This window comes from Corapipo altera, unplaced genomic scaffold (genome assembly GCF_003945725.1).
Source record: "Corapipo altera isolate COAL_440 unplaced genomic scaffold, ASM394572v1 308, whole genome shotgun sequence".
In the NCBI taxonomy this organism is placed as follows: Eukaryota; Metazoa; Chordata; class Aves; order Passeriformes; family Pipridae; genus Corapipo; species Corapipo altera.
Window position 1 is genome coordinate 4,546,480 of NW_020884925.1, and position 16,273 is coordinate 4,562,752.

At 43.1% G+C, this 16,273-nt stretch overlaps 1 protein-coding gene across 2 annotated transcripts in view; it reads left to right on the forward strand.

The window, feature by feature from the left end:
• The first annotated feature begins 360 nt into the window (after nucleotides 1–360).
• The window catches only part of RORA (RAR related orphan receptor A), a 244,095-nt gene continuing 228,182 nt past the window's right edge, over nucleotides 361–16,273 (forward strand). For both annotated transcript variants that reach the window (XM_027657899.1, XM_027657901.1), the window contains exon 1: nucleotides 361–382. In XM_027657899.1, the coding sequence (XP_027513700.1) occupies nucleotides 376–382 (7 nt within the window). In that variant the 5' untranslated portion in view covers nucleotides 361–375. The remainder of the gene's footprint in view (nucleotides 383–16,273) is intronic.

Sequence of the window (16,273 nt, forward strand, 5' to 3'; positions counted from 1 at the left end):
GAAATTGTGAGAAATTAAGCACAAAATCTTGTGAATCTTTTGTATTCATTTCATGCACGGTACAGAGATCCTTTGGGAATGCTGCCATTATTTCATAATTGCATTGCTTGGCTGTTACTCATTTAAACAGAGAACTACATTTTTCCAAAATAGTTACTCTGACCTTTGGGCAATTACCATATGGCTTGTCAAATAGGTGCTCAGCATTCTTTAGCATATTGCCTCTAATGCAGTCTGATGTGCTCGTAATACTGGGTGAAAAATTAAATTTGTGGTGTGTTCAGTCAATCTATGCAGCATGCAGATCTCTGAGAGCTGGGGATAAATGTGTCTGTGGAGGGGGAACTGCAAGACTGTGCATCTAGTGGAGCTGGAATGGAAAGTAAGAGAAATCTCGACAATGATTTGTGCTTAAATTTATGCTCTGAAACGATAGAAGCAGGCTAAGCTGGGAATTTGTAAAATACTTGACAGCCTGTGCATTACCAGTCGGGGAGTATTTTAGAAATCAGTTGAAATAGGGAGGTTTTACATAGCTGTTTTCTACTTTTAGCTGTTTAATGCTCAAAGTTGTTCCATGTTTAGTGATGTGGATTTGGGTTCAAAAACAAGTAATTCTAAAATTTACCATGGAGAGGAAATGACTTACAAAATTGTACTCAGGAAATGAGAGCACTGTCAGTTTATTGTATGTGTTGGTCACTCAGGTAAAGCCTCTGGACATGTTTTGGGTTGTAACACACAGTTGCATATGGAGACATTCTTCCTAAAAACTCCCAGGGAGGCAAGGTAGCAGTGTTTGCAGTTCATGTGTTGTTTGAGCTGCCTGCTTTTATTTATTTTCCTTTCAGTTCTGCAGATTAGTAAACTAGTAAACCCTTCATCATGGTCTGACCTGCTATAGATGTGTCTTTCAAAGCATTTCAGCAAATATATCAAAATGCAAAGCAACGCTGGCAAAGGAGGACCTGTGACCAGATTCTGCCCTGGTAGAGCACTTATAGACTCAGATTGGGTTTTTTAAATCTACTTCTATTCATCATATCTTGGTATTCTGCATTCAGTCTTATGGTTCTTTTTATAGGCTCTGAGCTTTGAAAAAGGCCTTGCAATAATTTTAACGTAAATTTTATCCTGTTACCTAAAAAAAATAAGACAGAAACTGTGGCAAAGGGAATGCAAATAGTGTTGTTCAGAATTCAACAGTTTGAGGCTTTTTAGCGCCACAGTTAATTTACTTGTGCTTTCTACCCAATGGTTTGATGTATGCATCAGTTTTATTAAGATCACTCTGGAGCTGGCTTGAGAGAACTCTGCTTGATCCTTGCACCTTGCATTGCCCCAGGGCTTTTTCCAAACAAATGTCCTGACTAATACTTGTTGAGGCATTTGCAGGTATCCAGGATTATTCAGAAGCATGAGTATCCTTGAGGAGGAGAAAAGGTCCCAAGCTCACTCTATGAAACAAGAAGGAAAAAAAATGTATTTTTGCTCGTTAAAATAGTGGAAATTCTTCTTTACCTTCCTATTTTCTTCCATGTTTAACAGCAAATTACTCTTTGCTCTGTCAAGAGACACTGTCAATACAAGTGTGAATACAATAGGTCATTTACAAGACAAAAGAAATCTTGGAAATAAGGAAGAGAAAAAGGTGGTTTTCTTGTGTGTTATGGTGTGAGTGCCTGTGAGACATTCAGAAGGGTTGGAAAATTTCCATGTTTTGTTCTGTGTCATCTGCAAAGGAGGACCCTGCAGGTCCAGGGCTGTCCAGAGGCTTGAGCCATGGGTCTGTGGTGTGCATCACTGAGAGAGGGCAGTGCAGGCTCCTGGCCAGGGGGGATGGAACCCTGCACAGATGGCCTGGAGAAAATATCACGGGCAAGTAAACATTGTATGGCAGGGGAAATAGGGAAGGGAAATCCTGGTCAAAGGGAGGAAAATACATTTGTCTTCCTTCCCTTACTAATCATCTGGTGTTCCCTGTTTTGGGTCAGTGTGGTGTTATGAAAATGCATCAGATCAGGTCACTGGTCCATCTGTTTGTCTGTGACAGCACCATTTCAGGAAAAGATACAAAGACCCTACACAGCACAACAGTTCATGTCTCCCTGCTGTCAGGGGCTGCATTAATTGTCTGTACAACATCCCAGAGTTTATCCTGATCTCTTGGCCTTTGGGATGACCTGTGGCAGTGAGTTCTGCCAGCTGTTCCCTGTCTTCAGCTGGGTCTCCTCATGTTGTTTTCTGTGTAAAAGAATAAGCATTTATATATTCTGTACCTTCCATAAACTCCCAGTGTTTCATATGTATTTCTGTCCTACTGGATGATTTCTTTTCAGAATTAAGGTGCTCAGATTTCTTAAGCATATGTGGTTTCCTACAGTAAAGTTCCATGATGCAACCATCATGACTTTTGGGGTCTGCTCCTGCTGCAGGTAGAAACAACCCTTTGTAAACCTTTTTTTTTTCTGTGTGAAAAACTTTAGAATGAGGGAATATGTTCTTTATGAGTGGTATCACGATACTTTGAGATTTTTAGAGTTAAAGCCAAAACACAGAACAGAGCACAGTAAGTACAAAGCTTGTTCCACTAGAAACTGGGTGTGTGCCTCTGGTTTTACTTCTGTCCTAGTGTCAGTGTTCTTCCTCCCTGCTCTCTGCTTCCTGCCTTCTTTCCCTGCCCTCCCTCAAACCCCGCTGTGCACAGTGTGCCAGAGCCATTTCATCTGGTCAGCCTTTCTTGAGCCTCTGGATTTCAGGAGCAGGGCTGGCTGTCCCTGGAGGCTACAGGAGGTGAGGCCCATCTCTTTAGTTCAGAGAAGAATCCTGCTTACCTCTGACAGCACCTTCTCAAAAACGCCTTCCACACAAAATTAGAAGCTAGGAGGAGTGGTGTTCTGTGCCAAGGGAGCAGGGGATAACAGGCCTTAGAAATCCAGGCATCTGTTAATAGCTCTGTGACCAGATTGATAACGTGACTTTGTGAAAGGCTTGTGACCCGTCTCTGTCTCCTTTTCTGCTACTGGAAAATGTGTAAATAATACTTTTCTCACCATGGCTTCTGTGGCTTTATTGAGGCTTAATTAGTAGATGCCCACAATGCATGGGGAAAAAAAATTGCCATGTTTTTCAGTTAATTGCAGTGATGTGCTCAGCGATGCCTGGAGCCTGTGAGCTCACCCTTCTGAGAGCTGTCTGCATTGGCTGCTGCCAAGTGTTGTCTTCAGGTCTCAGATTTATGAAAACTCACAGCTGAATTCCTTATGTTGAATATTGCAAAAGATTTGAACAAACTACTTATGATGTCTGGATACCCCTCAAGATTAATGGTTAATCCAGGATCTAGCAGAGACAGTCTCTTTTCTTCCATCTGGTATATCCATTGTCAAAGTTAATTTGAATTTCACTCCAAAAGGACAACTGATCAGATTAACAACTTGCATGGAACCCATGTACTCTTGTTAGTTTGCAGGTGTGTGTGTTCAGGTAAGGTAACAGCAATTTCTTTTGCAATTAATCATCTTTGTTCATTAAATTTCCATTTTGAGAATATCAGTTGGGGTGAATCGGTCAGTTGTTAGAAACTGCAGAACTTGTGATCCTCGTTGGTCTATAAATGTGGGTTTGGGTCATCTGCATTACAGCCATAGCCAAAACCTCCAGAGGTCTGGGTTCTCTGCTGACAACAGTACAGCAGGCAGGGAGGGGCTCTTGGTGGCTGTGGCTGAGGAAAGCATCAGTAATGGCATTGATTTTGCTCCTGTGTTGGGCCGAGTGTACGTGCAGCAAAAAATGTGCTTTCTTTCCTAACCCTCCCCACTGCTGTCCTGGAATGTTACTTTTCATTCCAAAACATTGTCCCATCTGCTCTTTGCCCTGGCACACCCACCTTTCTCACCACTCCCTGTTGCTGATTTGGGAGTGCAAGTCCAAGTGTTTGGATGCCCACAGTATTCAGGGATCAGCAGCTGCCACCTCTATGAAGCAGAGGAATCAATATGGATGTTTACTGCCTGTTTCCAAGTGTCTCCTCTTGGATCTGCCCATGGAAAGCACTGTAATGCAGAGAGGTGTGCCCATTTCCCTTGTTGCTACAGCCCCCTGCAGGGAGTGGCAGGTTCCTTGAATAGGTGAATAAAATAAAAAGATGTGGAGGAGGGATTGTCAAATGCTCCAGGGTGCTCTTCCAATACAGGAGTCAAGAAAGACACCAATAAATACAGCACAGAAACCAGTGGAGCTTGCTGTAATCCTTGTGAGGTGGTTTAAGAATTGTGTTTTGGGTTTCAGCGGTGACTTTGTCACTGGTAACGGAGGAGGAGACCAATGTGATGATCCAAGAGCTGCTGTCTGAGCTGTGATGTGGAGGAGACTGCTTTTGCTTTCCACATTTGAAGGAGGAGGAAGATTAGCATTGCTGATATTACCCATGTGCTACTCAGGGGTAGAAGTGATGTCTTTTTATGGCAATCTCTATATAGGATTTCTCCATACGAGAAAAAAAATGTAACAAGGGCTGCACTAGGTCAAATGGAGCCCAGTATCCTGTCTCAAACAGTAACCATATGTCTAAACCATTTGATATCAAATCAGGCATAGTCATTTTAAATTCAGTATGAGCTTTCTGAGGAAATGGAAATTTCCTTCCTTTTTATGAAACCCTTTCTCTATTTCCTTCTATGTTTATTCCTTTAGCACTTTCAGAGGCTCTCTGATGTTCAAGATGAAATTAACAGGATTCCCCCTGCTGTTCCTATTGAATTCAGTTAATATAATGAGTTTATTGTTAAATTAAACAAAATAAAGCCTGCCATGTGGCAGAAATACCACTGAGATCCCGTAATTTCCACCTAATAACCAGTGTCTGCACTATGAGGTTATAACATACACACGGTGTATGTGTCTGTCAGACATGTTAAATATCTTTCATAAAAACTTTGGCCACATAATCAGTCAGAAACAATGTGCCTGTGGCCCAGAAGTCAGTAATTTTATCTCTAGTACAGTAAATTGATTTCCATGGGGCTTTCTTACTTGACCTGTGTATGCTTTAAAATTCACGAGGTGTTTCCATGACTCAGGTAACGTGTATTGTCTTACTGGTTGCTAAACCCAAATACTTTTGAAGAGTTCTGGCTGAGGCTGCTGCCTCGGGGGGATTCACTCTGATGTTTATGATCACACCAAGGGGTTCTGGAAGGGGCTGGCCCACACCTTCTGGCACCACCAACCACCGCCGTCCCTACTTGTTCAGCATCTCTATTTTTGAATTCTCTTCTGCACCTCTGCAGTTCCATCCTATTATAAAGGAAGTTTTGTCTTTTTTAAATTAGATTGTTTTGTTCTACCATCTGTTAGTTCTCTGCCCACAACACTCATTATCCGTAAGTTCTCTTACAGTTTTTATTTTGCGTCTCCTCTTGTGGCCAAATGCAAAAGCGAGCTGCAAACAGCATGTTTGTGTGTTCTCATGTTAATTCAAATATCCCAGAGCCTCGAGGTCCTGGGACACTGATATCCATCAGTGACTGCTGGATTTGTACCAAGCGACTGTCACTACACAGCATTATTCTTGGTTGTTTCTTAATTTAATTTTACACACTCTTGTTCTTTCATTTTTTATTTTTTCCCCTCTGCTGTTTTCTGTGATATACCTGTGAGAACTGCAAAGATTTTTGGCCTTGAGACTTGTTCAGACCTGGAAAGATTTGGTTTTGTTGTTTGTTTAACTTGGTTCTGATCTCGAAATGAGACAGGCCTGGTTGTGGGTTTGTAGGGTTGTTTACATTTCGAGAGGATTGTAGGGCTTGGATTTTGGTCCATCACTAATTGAAATCCCATTAAACGTAATGCCTGCTTTTGATGAATTTAAATTGTTGTTTGGTTGGTAACTTCACTCTGAGACATGGGGCTTTGGTGCTCAGTAAATGCTTGCGAGGCATGTGCCTGTGTGGATCAGAACCCGAGGTGATTGCATAAGCCCCTCTGAAATGAAAGTGCTGAGTTACTGCTGATGCTTGCTCCTGGAAGGGAGTTTATTTAACGTTTGGAAACTAATGTGTAGCTAATGTCATTACCATTCTGTCAGGCTTTATTTTTATAAAGTACTGAAAAAACCGCCACACTAAAGCACTACTTCTGGAAAGTTATTTTTCTTTCCTGTAAAAGACCTCTACAGGTTTCATGTGTTTTACAAATTTTCCATCAGTGGAGTGGCACAAACATATTAACTCTTAACACTAGAGGGTTGCTATTCCAGCTGCTAAACGGTTTGAAACATTAAATGTGATACAGGAAGTCGCTTTTCCAGTTTCTTAAGTGTTTCTAAATCTTTGATAGATTTTTTTTTTTATATATTCTTACCTCTCTTGCCCTCCCCAGGAATCCATCTGCAGCTCAGCTGCTCACCAAAGGCCTTTGCAGTCAAGGCCTGTTTAGATTTTGCTCATGAAACCAAGTGTGAAATCTATGGCCACAAGCCAATCCCTGTCCCATAAGGCCGAGGTTGCTGAAGTCTTCTCGGAAGCTGAAGGAAAATTAAGGAGGAGAACAAGCCTGGATATTTATAAAAGCAGATCTCTACACGAATCATGGATTATTTGCAGGTCGTCTCCAAGTGATTTACATCATGCTGTAAGGTTCTCTTTGCCTCTTGACAGGTTCAGGGCTGCTGAGAGAGGAGTGTGCAGAGTCAGGAAAACGAGGCTTCTGCTGCTGACCTGGTCACTGGTGTGCTGGGAGGCCGTGGGTGAATGATCTCACCTGTGTTTGTCTCAGCCCCCACACGTAACTGGGGTGATATTTTTCTAATATGCGAAGACCAAACTTGTTGGCAGTAGTAGTTAGAAGCTGGCTTGCATCGTGGTGATTTGGAGTGTCAGGTTAAAATCACAAGTGTGTGATAAATTGCAGTAACCCATGGAAATATGTTACGGGGCATCCTCAAAGGAGCTTGGACTTCATGTGAAACACTTAAGTGTTTTGTCTCTGAAGTAGTATCGTCAGTTCTTTGGGGCAGGTATTCCTCACCTCAGGCTGCTACAGTGTGTACTCCAGCGCAGCACTGGCATGTTACCATCAGTAAGTAAGTTTTTCAGGTGCAGATCTCCAAGTAAGAGGGTGCTGAGCCTGCAGGTAAACAGGTCAGGTAATGTGGAGAATTCTACAGTATCTGAGTGATGAGAGATTCAGTTATGTTCTATTTTTCTCAAAAACTTCCTCCCCAGACCAAGTCTATCAAACAGCCTTGCCAAATTCCCGGTTATTGCCATGGAAATCATGCTGTTTTACTGCTTGAAAATAGCACACTGCATTATGTGTGATGTGGTGATACGAGTGTTTACACAGGAAACCACAGCGCAGGCTGGAAACAGGAGGAGGTTTTGAATAGGGAATGTTTCACAAGAAATCTTGGAGCATGGATGCCTGCCTGCTCACCTACCCAGACCTGTCATTCTGTGCCTGCAGCTACTTCTCTCTTGGTGAAGTTTTGGCTCTTGAAAGAAACCTCCTTGGCCCCATGTGGTTGCTCAGAAATGGTCAACAGGCCCCTACTCTGTTTCCTCTTTGAGTAGAAATGTCCTTTCCTTTCTCTCAGAATTTAAGGAGTTTTACGGGGTTTTTTGTGCTTGATCCTTCTTAATTCCTTCTGTATTTTTCTTTCCTTTCAAGCCTTCTTCCTCAGCCCTTGACAAGGATTGCTCTTTGTGGTTCCTTTTATTGTGAAATTAGGAAATTCACCGAAGATGTTGCTCTTACTTCATAAGAAGGCAAGGGTGGGTGAACTGATGTGGCACTTGTTTTTATTTACACCTTCTTTGTGGATGTCGTGTGTTTGTTCTTCTTCCTCATGGGGGGGGAGGAAAGTAGTAGGTGGAGCAGCATCAGCAGGTGAAGTATTTATTTGAGGGAGAAACTGCCTCAAGGAATGTGATGCCTGGAAGGGGAGTGAGGCACAGGCAGTGCGTGGCCCCTTCTCTGTTAGCTCAGCTGAGGACAGACAGGAGAGAGGTTCTGAGCCAAACTGGGGCTCCTGGCAAACACCAGAGCGGGCTCAAAATACCCCTGCGAGTGAGTGAGACACAGTGGTACAGTTGGAGGTGTGACAACCCACACAGAGCACTGAGCAACTGTGCTGGGGAGAGTGTTGGGCTTATCCACTGTTAAATAAGACAACATGTCTAGCTCTGAGACAGGAGGAAGGATGGAGTTGGCATGGAGAGCAGAGGGCAGGAAGAAGAAGAAAACCCTGCTCCAAGGTCACCTTTTACCACAGGAATGGGAGATTGAAGAGAACTTTCTTGCTGCTTTTGATGGCTAAAGGCTGCTGCAATCCTGGCAAATCTCTCAGGAATGGTTCAGGAAGATCTGCTGCCATACCTGAGGCAGACACTCATTTATCTGAGACGCTGTGCTCCGACTGCTAACAACCAGCTCAAATTGGCTTATTTTTCCACATTTGTCACAGAGCCAGCTGCATTGTCTCAGCTGTGTGCCTCTGAACAGGGAAGTACAGACTCAGAAAAAGTTTTGGAGTCATTATTCTTATGTGTTTCTTTCCCACTCATCTTGTCCTTTTTTTTTTTTTTCTTCCACTATGTTTATAAACCCTTCTTTTCCTTTGTTACCTTGAAATCTTGGACTTTGTTTCCAGTCTCCTCTCCTGCAGGTAGATGCTCTGTCCTGACATTGTCTTGTTATGATATTCACTGCTAAAGAGTTGAAATTACCTAACTCTTACATACTCTGCATCCCAGTGGAACCCTTGCTGAAGTCTAATATCCTTATGGCACCAAGGAGGGTTTTCTGCTGGAGTTGGAGGGGAGAATGAAGGGAAAAGTGGCTGATGAAGCACTCCTTGTTGGGGTGGTGATGTGTGAGTTATGCATCTCACAAGCTCCCATCCTTCTTCCCACAAAGGGGTTTCTGTCAGGGTCTACACAAGGAAGAATTCCACCAAGAATGGCAGTGAACCCCTGTTTGAGCCATGTGGGAATGTCACCAGTAATGACCAAGACTTCAGCTGGGATCTGGCACCTTCACCTTCCAAGCACCCTGTTGTCTCCTTTGTCTGGGATTGCAACATCAACTGGCTTCTGCTTGTACCCAGAGAGTAAGTGTGTTCCTGGAAGGCCGTGTATCCAGCAGATGGTACCCCCAGGTGGGACAGGTAGAGGTGTTTGCACATCACTTCGTGGTGGGGATGGAGTTCTCACAGATCTCTGCAAGTCAGGGGCCTTGTCCCAGGTCAGCCAGCAGGTTAGTGACAAAGCCAGGAATATATGGAAACCTTCATGGTGCCTAAACCAAATGCTTCTGGGAATCATCTAAAAATTAGAATATGCCAAGTCTCCTTTGCAGGGAACATTTTCCAGGGAACAGCAGGGATTCCTCTTTCCCTCCCCTCAAGTTTGCATCAGTTGCTCAGAAGTAAAAAGCTATCTGTTTGGAGTTTGATGGTAAAAGAGAAAGTACCTACTCCCCTCTGTGTCTGCAGTCAGAAATTTCCAACAGAGTTTTTGGGAAGAAATGTTATCCTGTGTTAAGGCAGCACCATTTTCTGTGCTGTAATAGCTGGTGAGTGAGGAAGTGGTAGAACTGACAGAGGGATCGTGCTGGCTGTGTCTAGAGACAGCAGCTGGACAGCTGGAGAGTCACTAAAACTGAACAAAATCAGTTATGGAAGCAAATCCAGCCTGGTGCTCAGCAGCATTTGCTGTGGAAGGTTTCTGCTGCAGGCAGTCCTTGGTTCCAGGGCTGTGACTCAAGTGTCACCCTCAGTCAGACTGTCAGGCCCCGGTGTTGACATCGCGTTGGATGGTCTTTAAACAGTGTGTTATAATGACAGTGCAGAACAGAAGTTCCTCCTTGTGGAAAGCTCTGAAACTGTGGGTACCTGAAGCTCGAGGTTTGTTGGTGAAGTGAATCTTAACTGTAGAGGAGCTGCGGGAAGAGCTGGGGTTGTGATTCTTTTCCAAGGTCTCCATCCCCGCCGTGCCTCAGCAGTGCTGATGTGCTGCTCTTCTGTCCTTGAAAGCACCCAGGACTTTCCCTTTACATTTCCCACAGCCTATTTTGGTTTCTTGCTCTCACACTCCTGCAAGTAAACCTTTTATACTTCATACAGGTAAACACAGACCAAACACAAATGAAATGTGCCATCATTAAAAATAAAAAATAACTCTAAGATGTGTGCGCGCGCACACAGACACACACAGGTGTTCACAGTGTCTGTTAGGTAAAAAGCATTTATTGTCTTTTTTCTAAGACATCTATTGTCTTTTCTAAGCATCTATTGTCTTTTTTGTTCTAATTCATTAGGTATGTAGAGGGATGGCTCCCAGGTGAGGTTTTCAGTGACAAAAGTCCTACAGTTGTAATGTTTTAATCCCAATGACCCATGAGTTGTGAAATTCAGCTCAGTATTGTTGGATGCACTCAATAGCCAGCAGTTTTCTCATAAAGATCTGTTAAGCAGCAGGATTTTTATGATTTTGGTTTCGTGTGGGTAAGTAGTTAATGAGATGATCCTTCTAGAACTTTTCATATTTACAGCTAAAAAAATGAACTATTCTACTCAAAATTGGTAATGAATGCTTACAGCTAAAGAGAAAAAAAACCATTTTGATTTCCTCAGTGAAGTGAAATTCTTATTTGAGATATTGTATTTTAATCCATCTTCCCTTCTAATTAAGGTGACTCTGATAGCTGTTGCATTTCTGAATGGGCATGTATTAGTCAGTAAGGATCTCATTCTGGAGTTACTCCCACTCCTAAGTACATGCTTGGCAGTCTACTTTGCATTTCAGTTTCTTTGGTATTTTTATAACTTGTTGCTAAAGTGTTGCACTGGTGGAAAATCACTCATTTACTGGCTATTAGCCATTAAATTATTAGCCAGCCAGAACACACAGTGGATATAATACAGCCTGAGAGCAACTGGTAACAGAAATGATGAAACATTGGCTATTAACTGCGAGATTGGTGGTTCAAGAACACCCAGGGACAGGTTCCCTTTTCTCTGGCAGGGGGGTGGAACTAGATTGCCTTTAAGGTCCCCTCCAACTCAAACCTTTTGATGGTTCTGTGTTGCAATACTAAGGTAATAAAGGAACCTGTTTTTTCACATGAGTGAATGAACGTTGACCTGAAATGTAAATGAAGGATGGTTTGGAGTGTGTGTGGCAGAACATGTGCTTCTGGAGGGTTTATGTCATAGGGAAGAACTGACAGTAGCACTGGTGGAGTTGCAGTGATCTGTGGTGGTATCTGGTGGGCAGCCCTTCCTCCAGTTCCCCGTGGGATCCTGCTGGGAACAGGCAAACACAAAATGCCTGTGTCAGGTGCTGGCACAGAGTGAAGGGATGTGCACAGCCAGGTTTGGCTCAGGCCTCCTGAGGACCAGTGTTTTCCTCTCTCTGATAGCACCTCGAAGAGAACAGCTTGTTCTTATTACAGCCCTAATTATTGGCAAGGATTTGTACTAGGTGCCAGGGGAATTACTTGTCTAAATCCCTTGAAAAATCAATTTAGCTCCGTTCACAGTAAAATCTGATTTTGTTGTTGTCCCTGTTATGATTTCTGGCAAAGGAAATCAGTGTGATTCAAGATTCAGTGCAAAGGAATGACAGATTAAAAAGATGTTGAACAGTGATGTGGAAATGTGGAACAAGTCTGTGCAGCTGGCACTGCAGGCAAGCACTGCATGTGAGCAATATACACACGTGGGGAGGAGCAGAACTCTGTGGAAATGGAACTTTGGGAACTCCTTACCAAGTGACTAATTTCCAGACTCTTAATAATGTTATAATAGGTTCTGTCCAAGCTGGCTTCTTGAGAGGTTGGTAGAGAAAAACATAACGGCCACAAATTCATGATGGTTCTGCACATTGCAGGTCTCTGAACACTGGTGAGCCTTGTATGTGTTCCCTGCTGTTCAACAGGGCTTGGCACCTTTCTCAGACATCCTTTCTGGCTGTGTGTGTGCAGCTGGGAACACACAGGACCAGCTGGGTGCTGCAGAGCACGACCTAAACACAGGGCTCGTGATGAACTGGAGGCATCCTGAGGTGGGAGAGCTTCCTCAGGCCCAACTCCTGCTCAGCATGAAGGCTGGGGCTCTAAGGGGGCCAATAATGTTGATTTTTTTTCATATTATTTTGATCACTTCAGGGAGGTGGCATCAGGTAGCATCTTAGAATGCCGATGATGGAGTCCACTTGCTTTTTCCACTTTTGGGACATACAGGGTTCTCATCATTGAGAAATTACTTTTTTTCTTTTTTTTTAAGAAATGGATATAGTGGAAGTTACAATAGAGCAACACCAGTTATGCTGAAAAGACCTTTAAAAAATAGCTCTTGTGCACACTAAGAACTATCAAATAAAAGGAATTATTTCCAATGTATCTGCTGTTAGTGTCACCTTGTGTTTTATGTATTAAAAAAGCAGAAAACCTGCTTCTATTTATAGTGTCATTTAGACTCACCTGGATGTAACGAGGCTGTTTGATCACAGGCTTGAAAGAGTGTGTTAGATGGAACAGCCTTTCCTATTTTCTTAAACATGTAAAATCTGGAGGAAAAACTTGAAGCACTGTAGTTGAGTCATCTGACACAGGAATAGGCTAAAGAGTTTTGGAAGTGTGGCTGTAAATAGGATTATTTACCCTTTCCTACCTCAGAGGATAGAGCTCCTTTCAGAGCCTTTGAGAATGTCATATATTAAATAGATGCTGAATTGTTATATTAAATAATATGAAACTATGTGACAGTAAATACAGTCTGAGGAATGAGACCTTGAACTGCCTTTGAGAATGCAGTGTTGTCTGAGAAAAGCTTTGCCTTTTTCTTCTGGTATTAAAAATAATTTGTGCAGTGGAGCTGTGCTGTGGAATTGTTCATGTCAACATTCCAGGGTGTAGATGGTTTGAACACGTGCTTTCACCAAACACATGGAAATGGGCACTGACAGAAGGAAGTGAGGGTAGTGAATGTTTTTCCTCCCCCTTCTCTTTCAGAAAAATAGATTCTGCCAAACAGCACAGACAGACAGAGCTCTGTATAATGCCACTGCTCTGGGCTCAGGCTGTCACTTGGAACAGCAGCAGAAGGGGAACTTCACATTCTTTACTGCAGTTCCATTCACTGCGTTCTGGAAGATTATTTAACTGTCATTTTGCTCGTGTCGGGTTTGAGGGCAAGGTTTTGGTAGTGGGGGCAGGTTCTGTGAGAGGCTCCCAGAAGCTTCCCCTGTGTGTGGCAGAGCCAATGCCAGCTGGCTCCGGGATGGACCCACTGCTGGGCACGGCTGAGCCCATCCATCAGTGCCTCTGGGAGAACACGCTCCAGGAGGGGAAAACTGCACAGCAGCAACTGCAAACGGAGAGGGGAGGGAGAATCTGTGAGAGAAACAACTCTGCAGACACAGAGACCCGAGGGTGGGTCTGTTTTACCCCTGTGGTAGCTGGTGAGTGATCTCTCCCTGTCCTTATCTCTGCCCAGGAGACTCCCACTGTTGCACATTTGGGCCAGTATGATGTGTAATATCCCCTGAAATCTGAATATTGTTCCTTTCACATTTTGAATCTTCATTTCTTAAATATGCAAAGGGCAACCCACTTCTTTTCCTTTTAAAAACATAAGCAATGCACTGGTCACATAACCATTTAAATATACAAAAATCTTTGGATAATTAAAATACAGTTAAATGGCTTGACATTCAGATGAAGATTGTAATTGAGCTTCCAGAAACCAAATATTCGGTTATCTTTTCAGATCTTGGAGAGCAAGGATACTTTACAGTCTAGTAAATTCAAATGTTATGTTTCCAAATGACCAATGTTAAAAGTATAACCAAAACAAAAGAATTTTGTGTGACTTCTCTTAAACCCAGGGTTTTATTACTTAATACACTTGATGCAATAAGCAATATACTGAACTGTACAGTAGATGAACTGAACTTTAGATGAGATTTTTCTGAATCTCCCATTTAGAAGATTTTTTTATAAATTCTGTGATTTGTAAGTATGTGAAAGATGCCTTGAGAGGATCATATAATGTCTAACAAAGTACTTGTAAAATTTGCTGCAGGTACTTCCTACCTTATGGGTTATTATCTCTGATCATCTCGGTGTGCTTAACTTATGGGATAACTAGTTTTACCGTAGTTGAATTCTGATTGCCAGGATTAGGAAATTCTTCCACATGGAAAACACTGAGTTTCAGTCAGTGCCAAAATATGTGGGTGTTTGTAATTAGCTGGGCAGTTGGAAGGGACCTGCAGCTTGCTCAGATCCAACAACCAGTGCTGTGTAAAATACGTAGCTCTTCCTGAGCTGACACCAAGATATTACAGGAGCAGCTCTTGTTAGTTTTAGTGTCAACTTTGTCAGTAGAGGGTAAGAGATGAGGGCCTGGAGAGCCTGTTCCTTGAGGCTGAGGGAACCCCTCTATTCCCGAGGAAGTTTTTGTCAGCAGCTTCTTAAGGGTTCTCTTACAGACACTTCTCCTGCAGCGTTTCCAGGGCTGTTCCATGGTGTCCTCAGAGCACAAGGTGGATCTAACCTGTTCCTGGGAGCAGTTGTGCACTTCAACCCTGCTCTGCCATTGCAGACGATGTTGTGGAGGAACAGGCAAAACTCCTGACCCCTCTGCAGCTCAAGATTGATTCTTTTGAAGTACCTCCTTCAAAATGTATTTGAATTGAACCTTGATTTGGATGATTGTGTAGAAAGCCCTTAAAAATCAGCCTTGGCCTTGAGAAGAAAGGGTGAAGGAAATGGGAAGAATCTCTTATTCTGTTTCTAAAAGTCAGAGTGTTTTAGCAAATCCAAGCCTGATTTATGTCGATGGTGGACGCTAGGGAGATCCCCATGAGATTTCTATAATACAAAAAGAATCTAAGTGGACATAGATTTTATACAGAGGAGGAAAAAAGGTGCATATACCCCCTGCCTTGATGGTAATGTGCATCCATTAAAAATAAGTCCCATGATTCTCAGCCCATGTAAAATCAGAACAGACTGAAGGGGCTAAATAGCTGGAAGAGATGGGCTATGAGGAATCAGAAGTCAGTGTTACAGCAGGAGGAGCAGTGGAAGGGAAGGTGCAGAGCATCATAGTGTCCACATGTGCTGGGGGCCCACAGAGCTCCTAAATATCACAGAATATTTTTTTTTTTTCAGATAATCCGTGGGCTTCAGAACTGAAAATATTCTCATTATGAATGACACAGCTAGTTTAGATCAGATGCAGAGATTTCTGAAGTGGATTTCTCTCTCTTTGTGCACAAATCTTGGAAATTAAAATGTGTATTTTCCAACTGAGAGGAAATGTGGTTAGTAATCAGACTCAATAACTATACCATGCTTATTAAGTAAAATACTATTTTCATTTTATTCATTATATTTATCTATTTAATAACATTAAATAACAAAGGTACAGGTTCACACTGGCTGTTTATGGCAATAGTAGTTGATTCTTATGTGACTGCCTAAACTGCTAGATGTTTTTCCCCTGTTGGAGATGAGGCTAGTTTGAAGAAGTTCAATGCTGCTACATTGAAATCTGTAGTGTGACCACTCCTCTGATTTGTGAAAGCCTGGTGATCACTTCTGACTAAATTCAGTTGTAATCTGAATGTTTATTAGGAATATGAAGTTATTAGCAAGCTGATTCTTTTCTGATTATCCCTCAGGGGTGAAAGTGTTTGTTTACATCTTGGTCTGTATTTATTTGATGTTGCAACATTTGCAACATGTGCCAGCATCGTGCTGATTCTTTTCTGCTGTCTCTCTTTGGTTACTCATGGTGAATGGCCAAGTCAAAGACAGGACTCCGATTGCTGTGGCTGTGCATTGGATCAGGGGCACTTAATTATGGAAGGGGGATTCCTGTGACTGTCTTGGCTCATAAGCCCTTAATTAAGGGAGGTGGATTCCTGGGTATTGGCTCACAAGCACTTGGTAAGCAGGGTGTGAGTGGGCAGCTCTGAGTGACTGGGAGCTGACAGGGCCTGGCTCCCTCCCTCCTCCTGCCAGCCCTGCCCGCTGCAGTGCCTGTGGCCATCCCTCCCTCCCTCCATCCATCCATTCCTCCTGCAGCAGGAGGGATTCCATCCATCCCTCTATCCCTCCATCCTGCAGCTGCAGAAGGAGGTTTTCCATCCCTCCATCTATCCATCCCTCCCTCCATCCTTCCATCCCTCCATCCCTCCATCCCTCCATCCCTCCACCCCTCATCCCACAGCCACAGCAGCAGGGGTTCTGTCCCTCC